This window comes from Chinchilla lanigera, unplaced genomic scaffold, assembly GCF_000276665.1.
Source record: "Chinchilla lanigera isolate Chin_1 unplaced genomic scaffold, ChiLan1.0 scaffold00034, whole genome shotgun sequence".
Classification (NCBI taxonomy): Eukaryota; Metazoa; Chordata; class Mammalia; order Rodentia; family Chinchillidae; genus Chinchilla; species Chinchilla lanigera.
Window position 1 is genome coordinate 12531641 of NW_004955435.1, and position 7890 is coordinate 12539530.

A 7890-nucleotide genomic window follows, 5' to 3' on the forward strand; every position below is an offset into this window, starting at 1 on the left:
TGCCATAGCAACCGGCAGGTGAGCCGCGGAGGCGCGCGTGGTCCCAGCGCCGCGCGGAAGAGGATGCGGTTGTCAAGGCGACGTGAATAGGCGGAGAGGACGAAGGGAGGAGGAAGGATGGGCGGCCTTGGCGTAGCCGCAGGGAGGTGACTGAGCGAGCCCGGCCCCTTGCATCCTCCCCCTGTGTGCCTCCCTCCCCCGTTTTTCCTCCTCCTGCCAGCAGAAGCAGCCGCCGCAGCACCTGAGCCGCTACTGCCGTTCGCTCAGGACAACGCGATGGCTGAGCCTGGCCACGGCCACCATCCCTCTGCCAGAGGCGGGGGAGGAGCTGAGAAGCTCACGTCCCAGCTTCTGTACCTCCTGTTCTGGGCTGGGACCACCTTCCGGGTCACCCAGGGAACTGGACCGGAGCTTCACGCCTGCAAAGAGGTACTGTCCACCCGTCCAACCGACCCCACTCGGGGCAGAAACATCTTAGCTCCGGGCGGAGACCTTGGGGACCCAGGCACAGTTTCAGAGGCCACGGAGTTTGGATTTCTTTGGGGTGAGACGTGGGGGCAGGGAAGAGGATGAGGCTGGCGTCAGGGGGAGGCCGACCCACTGGAAGCCTCGTGAAAATAGACCGCCTTCCCAGCTTGGGGTGCTGAGCTCAGCGAGGAAGGTCCCAGCTCCAAGAAGAGGAGCGGTGTGGGTCCCTGGGACATGAATTGTTTTCCAGATGTGGTGAAATTACCTGAAAAATGGTTGGAAAAGATTATATACAGAGAGGCAAAATAGAAAGAGGAAAGGCGGGCGCTAGGACAAGGAGTTAGGGAGACCAGAGAAAGTGGTGGAGCCAAGTAGGAATCCTTGTGGTGTTTATCAGGACTTCCAAAAACGGAGTGTGAAGGTGAAGTCGGGAGATGTGCGGAAAGGGACGGTAGGATGCCAACGACACTCTCGCCTTGGTACTGAGCACCTAGCTACTTTGCAGGCTGCTAAATGAGATGCTCTTCTGGCTTTGCCACCCCTCAGCACGCTTTGTTTGCTGTTTAGCACATGGTCCACACTGATCCAGATTTGGAGTCGTTTAACAGAGTTTTTCGCTACTCTCATGCCCCGGGCTTCTGCTAACATATGTTATGTCTTTTTAGAGGTGTTTCTAAATTGTTGACAACATAGTTCAGATGATAGGTAATAAGTATCTTCAAACCAAAAATACCTTTTGAAAATTCTTTTTGGAGGGACACAAAAAGGTATTAGGAATAACAAAATTTAGTAGTTTCTGTATTACTGCAATAACAGTATTTGGTTGTGCCCTAAGTTTTTTTTTTTAAAACACACCAGTGGCAATAATAAAATATTTACAAGAAGTACACTGGAGAAGACAATAAAATTTCTGTTATCTGTGAAATGTGAACATTTTCAAAATGCCTCAGGAGTCTAGCACTGTCAAAGTAAACCCAGTGTCAAATTTAGCTAAGGTTTTGAGAAGCTAACATGTTTTTTATAAGTCATCAGTGTTAACTGGTTAGCAAGGGCAATTCTATTCCATATGGAAATATATTATTAGTAAGGCATCCTGAGCTTTAGACTGTCCAAAACATATCATATTAGGAAGGAGAAGTAGAGATTTTTGTGTGAATAAAGATGCTTGACTTGAAAGACTCATGAATATGACAAAAGTGACTCCAAAAAAAAAAAAAAAGTGACTCCAGTCATTGGAACTTTTGGTAACATTTCCTAGCTCCAGTGATGACTTTCTCTGGGCTATCTATGTGTTCACCAAGAGTTTTTATGACATGTTTTAAAGGTGGTTGGGGACAGGATGATTTTTTTCAGTTTCTCTGACTCAGTGGCCTTGGTGGCCTGTGGCATAATCAGCCAAAATAATGAGTCCAAGCAAGTCCACCTCTCTAAGAAGCACATTGGTAACTCGTTTGTGGAAGGTAAGAGTCTTACAGATCAAATAGCAGTTCCTGGGGGCTGGGGATTTAGCTCAGTGGCACAGTGCCTGCCTGGCAAGCGCAAGGTCATGAGTTCGATTCCTGGTACCGGAAGAAAAACCAAAACCAAAAAGTAAAAAAAAAAACAAATAGCAGTTCTTGTTGTGATCTTTGTCAGCTATGAAAAATAACAAACATTTAAGACATTAAACATTTCATGTCATCTTAGTTTGGAGGAAGGAAGAATATTGATATTTAAGATCACTAACTTACGTTTAGTCCTATTCAGATGACCAATATTTGCCTAAGCAAATGGTCCTAGCAGAAAGAGTGAGCTTAAGGTGTGGTACTCCACACACCAGGATTCCAACCCTGCTGCCAGTCTTCACATCTGTAGATTGGGCGTTCCAATCACACTGTCAGAAAGCACTGCTTTGAGGCTTGAAAAAAATCATCGAAAACCCAAAATAGAATTATTAAAAAAAAAAAAAAGAATTACTGAACCCCTTCCCTTGCTCAGGTTCTTTACTATGACCCACACCCCATGCCAGGTTACAAATGGTGTGGGAGGCCCACTCATTGCTGCAGGCATCAGTAAGCTCTGTTTACACTCTCCTTGAGCAAACAGTGGCTGTCGAACACCCTGGACTCCAAAATAATAAGGAACATAATAAACTCATTATTACGATCTTCTTCCTTTGGCAATATGAACCGATCCAACAAGTTTTGGTGCTTTCAACCTCAAATAGTAAAAAATGAGTTCGATGGAGACTAGACCTTTTCTGTGCTTAATCTTCACGTGAACTTCTTGTAAACCCACACTAGGCGTTAATGTCAAAGACGCTTATCAGGTCAAGGCTGATCGTGATGGCAGTGGTGCTGTTGCCAGCCTATCTGCGAAAGCTAAGACATCGCTTTCTATCCAGTTAGGAAAAAGAGAGGTTTAGCTTGAGGTCTAAACAGAGGGGCAAAGAGCCGGGACTTGTGGCCTCCTGGAATTGTGTGGGGGCCTTGGTGTTCCTGTCACAGTTTTATCATAATCAGGATCACCAGTGGAACTAAACATCCTGTATGATGTTTGTCTTCATGAATCATTTCTTTAGCCCTGTGCTAATCCAGGCTAAGTACTGATTGGGAGCCAAAGGTGAGGTTTTCACAGTACAACGTGTTAAAGCCAAATGAGAGGGGAACAGAAAACTGCCTTTAACGTGATCTTCCTTGCCAGAAGGCTCCAGTGCTAATTGCCCCTAGAAGGACTTTCTAACCTATATTAAAAGTCCTGGGGTTTGGGAATCTGATAGACATGAAAGGGAATAAAATTCGTTGAATGAGTGATGACTCTTTATCATTTAGTAAGGATGTAAGTCAAGGGCTGAGAATACAGCTCAGTGGTGCAAGTGCCTGTCTAGCAAGCGCAAGGTCCTGAGCTCGATTTCTGGTACCAAAAAAAAAAAAGGATATAAGTCAATTAACTTCTTCTTTTTTTGTGTGTGTGTGTTTTTGAGACAGGGTCTTGCTATGCAGTTCAGGCTTGGCTTGAGCTCACTTTGGAGCTCAGGCTGGTCTTGAACTCACAACGATCCTCCTGCCTCAGCCTCCCAAGTGCTGGGATTACAGGCGTGCTCCACTATGCCCAGCTCAGTTAACTTCTGACAGCCTCAGATTCCTGATCTGTAAAATAGGGATGATTATACCCATCTCACAGGACTGTTGTAAGAATTAAATCAAATTAGATAACACATGGAAAATGCCTGATACATATCCTTGACATAGCATGGGTGTTTATTATGAAATGTTAATAGGCAGAAAAGTTATGTACACAATGACCTATATGTGATGACATAAAGGTTAACATGGGGTAAACAGTGCAGGAGTGGCCGTAAAGAGATACATAGGAATGGAGCGTCAAAATTTATTTGAACAGTTGGCCCCGACCCACCTCAGGAATAACCAGTAGCATTCAGTGGGCAGAGAGGGAGGAAGGATGCTGTCTAGAGGGAGGGTCCCGGGCAAAGGTCCACAGGAGGAGTATGCACACCATTGTGAAAATGGCAAAACGACCAGTTGGCTGAAATGGGGAACAGCATGGCCAACAAGAGAAGATAAAGTTGAGAAGTTATATACTCAGTGGAGAATCCCTGAAGGATGTCTGGTCAAGACAGCAGCCTGCTCAAGAGTGGATTAACAAGATTAGAAAATAAACATGGTTCACATAGCCAAAGGGTGAGAGCAGAGAGATTGTGTGTGTGTGTGTGTGTGTGTGATGTTACCTCAGAAGATAAACTGCACTCTGGGGCTGGAGATTTAGCTCAGCGGCACAGCGCCTGCCTGGCAAGCGCAAGGTCGTGAGTTCGACTCCTGATACCAGAAGAAGCAAGAACAACAACAAACAAAGAAAGATTTTACTGCCCTCGAGGATGAGTTTAACCAAAGGGCTGCACTGGGCGGTGGCAGTGAGATCAGTGAAAGTTGAAGACGGGACTCAGAGGCTGAAGGGGAGGTCAGATGATGCTACTGATTGCAGGTGCAGGATGCTGTAGGTGCTGGTGAGGGACGCGTTGAGAATTTTTATCAGGATTTGAGTGAGCGAGTGGTCGGAGTTACTAGCAGAAAAGCAGAAAACATAGCTCTAGAGGGCATGGTGATCCCTTCTTTGTTCTGACTTCCCTGGGATGCGTCCTAGTACTAGGCGGGAAAAGGGAGGAAGGCTTCGGCAGAGGGCTTCCTGGGCCTTTGTCTTTCGTCCTGTGTTGTGCTCATACATTATTGAGGCTCGAACTCCACAGTGAAACGGTTAGATCTAAGAAGTAATCAGGAACCCTGGGCCTTCAGAAAATACTTTGCAAAATTATAAGATTGAAAGTGATTCCTATGGTTGGGAGCCATCGAGGTAGAATGCTTAAAGCACTCCCATACTTGATGAAAGAGGAAAAATTAAAACTCCCCATTTGTCATGAAGTATATAGAGGAGCAGGGTGGACTGTTTTTGTTTGCTATCAGAGAGAACAAAAGAGCAATTCATTATTGGGATCAGAAGACATTTAAGAGGTCACTTTGTTGATTTTCCTGACTCAAGTCAGAGTGCTAAAACTAAACCAGACTGGTAGTGATCAGACTTAATTATTTATTTATTTTTTCAGATTTATTTTAAAAGTTCAAAAATTTATAAAAGTGGCACATTTCATTTGGCAGACAATAGAAATATATATAAAAAAGATAATAAAATCACTTATAATCTCATCATTCAAACTATCATTTTATTTTATTTATTTTATTTTTTTATTTTTTTTTGAGACAGGGTCTCGATATGCAGTTCAGGCTGGCCTTGAGCTCACTTTGTAGCCCAGGTTGGCCTCAAACTCACAACGATCCTCCTGCCTCAGCCTCCCAAGTACTGGGATTACACGCGTGCGCCACCACGCCCGGCTCAAACTATCATTTTAATGTATGTACTTGTGAGGCAGAGGCAGAACAGTGGTACAGAGTGTGGGGAGTGGGTTAGATTAGGTAGGCTGGGCCCAGTTTCCAACTCCCTGATGCAGGAACTAACTTTGGGAAATTAATCTCCTCATCCTTCATCTTCAAAATGGGACTCTTGGAGGTCAGGGATCTGTTTCTGAGGTAGAGCGAATGTGTAGTATGCACGAGATCCTGCTCTGATCCTCAGTAACTTACACAAAACAGCACAGCGATAGCATCCACTTAATTGTTATAATGTAACATTAAGTGAGTTAATACAGGCAAAGCATTTAGGCCAGTTCTCAGTACATGTGCATTGTGAGTACTCAATAATATACTTGTTCTAATCAGGCTTGTAATAGGAGTATAATTAAAACTGTGTTATAACTAAGAATTTAAGGATGACTCTCTGAAGTCATTTCATTGCACTGAAAAGAGAAAATAAGTAGACATAGAAGATATTCAGAGGAAAAAGTTGGAGGAGCTTGGGAAAGAGAATCAGGAGCGCTCAGTGGTTGAGGCTGGAGCTGTGCTGTCCCACTGGTGGCCACCCGCCACACGGGACCACTGAGCACGTGAAGTGTGATGAGGGCTGCTGAGGAAATAGGTTTTAAATTTCATTTCATTTTAATCAAGTGAAAGTTAAAATAGATATTCTATTATTATTATTGTTATTATGATTATTATTATTAGTCTTTTTGACACAGGGTCTCACTATGCCGTTCAGACTGGCCTTGAGCTCACTTTGAAGCCTACGCTGATCTCAAACTTGCAGTGATCCTCCTGCCTCAGCCTCCTGAGTGCTGGGTTTACAGGCATGCACCACCACTCCTGACTCAATTCAATTATTGAAAGACTTTTAACTGTGTTTGGAATGATTTGTGTCTATTTTCTTTCTTTTTTTGTGTGTGTCTATTTTCTTAACTGTAAACTTCATAAAATTTAATTAGAAATCACCAGGTATTTCTGATGCAAATGCAGTGTCTGAATCAAGATGTGCTATCAGGTGTAAAACATATGTTAGATTCAGAAGACCAAAGTAAAGAATATAAACTATCTCAATAGTATTTTATACCAATTACATGTGAAATGATAATGTTTTAGGCCTTATCTAACAAAAATGTCTTATTAAAATGAATTTTGCCTGTCTCTTTTCAGTTTTGTAAGTGTGGCTACTGGCAAATTTAAAATTCTGAATGTGGCTCGCATTTCTGCGGGACCCTGTGGGCCTGGAACTAAGACCTGTGTACGTTCTGGTGCCAGTATTTGAAGTTCAGTTCTCCCATTTCGGCTGTATTATCTTGGGCAAGATTTTCACCTCTCTTACTCTCTACTTTTTATCCGGAAAATGGGGATAATTTAGTTCTTGCCTTTTATGGACTTCTGGGAGAATTAAGCAAGGTAGTACCTGGCAAAATGCATTCATTCTGTGTGTGGTTCAGCTCAGGAAATGTGCTCGTTCCTGTTTTATGACCAGCTTTTACCAGACTGTATAGGTTCATCCTTCTAAGTCATTCAATGGTCTTGTGTGACATTGAGTTCGTGATGAACTGTGAGAACGACCCCGGCCAGTCTCTCACGCTAACCCTCTCACTTTAACTGCCCGCCTGAGACCCAGCCCTTCTTACCTGTCACCTCAGCTCTTCCCTCTCTCTGGAGACAGTTCGTTTTCCCCATGTACTGAGCCATTCTTACCAACCTTCAGATGTGTTGTATTGTTTGTCTTATCCTAAAAGGTAAAAGTAAAGTGTTGGGGACATACCTCGGGGTGGAGCACTTGGCTGGCACAAATGAGGCCTTGGCTTTGATTCCCAGCACCGTGCACACGCGTGTGTGCGTGCACACACACGCACACACACACAGACCTACAGGCACACCTACCTTCTCTTGTTACTTCCTGCTCCAGTTGCCATTCAATTCAACAGCAAAAGCCCTGGAAAATCTTGCCTATGATCACTGTCTCTAAATCTCCCTGCTTTCTCTCTTGAATACATTCCACACTAACCTGTAATCTCTCAGCTCCAATCAGACTCTTCTTACCACTGCACAGAGCTCTGATCCCGCTCGCCCGCCTCCCTGCGGATGCTTTCTTCTCCTGACTTGCAGGACACCAGCTCGCCGGGTGTTGTGTTGTGCTGTGCTGTGTTGTGTTTTATACATCTCTGGTGACTCCTCTGTCCCCTTGATTGTTTCCTCACACCCCATTTTCTTGAACTGTACACCTGGCAGTTCCCAGAGCTCAGTCATGGAACTTCTATCTCTGTTTCTTCTATTTTCATTCCCTTGGTGATCACAAACAGCATCACGGCTTTAAATACCGTCCGAATGTCAATGACAGTCAAATTCCAACTGTCTGTCCGGACCTCGGCTATGAACTCCCTACTTGTACATCCAGGTGCATCCACGATCTCTAAGTACACGTTCCGCAGGCATCTCAGATTTACTGGGTCCAAACAAACCCCTGAGCTCCCAGCCACTATCAAACCTCTGTCTCCAGAATGTTCTT

At 44.3% G+C, this 7890-nt stretch overlaps 1 protein-coding gene across 2 annotated transcripts in view; it reads left to right on the forward strand.

Annotated features, from left to right (window-relative positions):
* Positions 1 to 10: 10 nt before the first annotated feature.
* The window catches only part of Kiaa1324 (KIAA1324 ortholog), a 95319-nt gene continuing 87439 nt past the window's right edge, over positions 11 to 7890 (forward strand). The window contains exon 1 of one of the 2 annotated variants that reach the window (XM_005388848.1): positions 11 to 429. In XM_005388848.1, the coding sequence (XP_005388905.1) occupies positions 277 to 429 (153 nt within the window). In that variant the 5' untranslated portion in view covers positions 11 to 276. The remainder of the gene's footprint in view (positions 430 to 7890) is intronic. The other variant, XM_005388847.1, reaches the window with a different exon arrangement.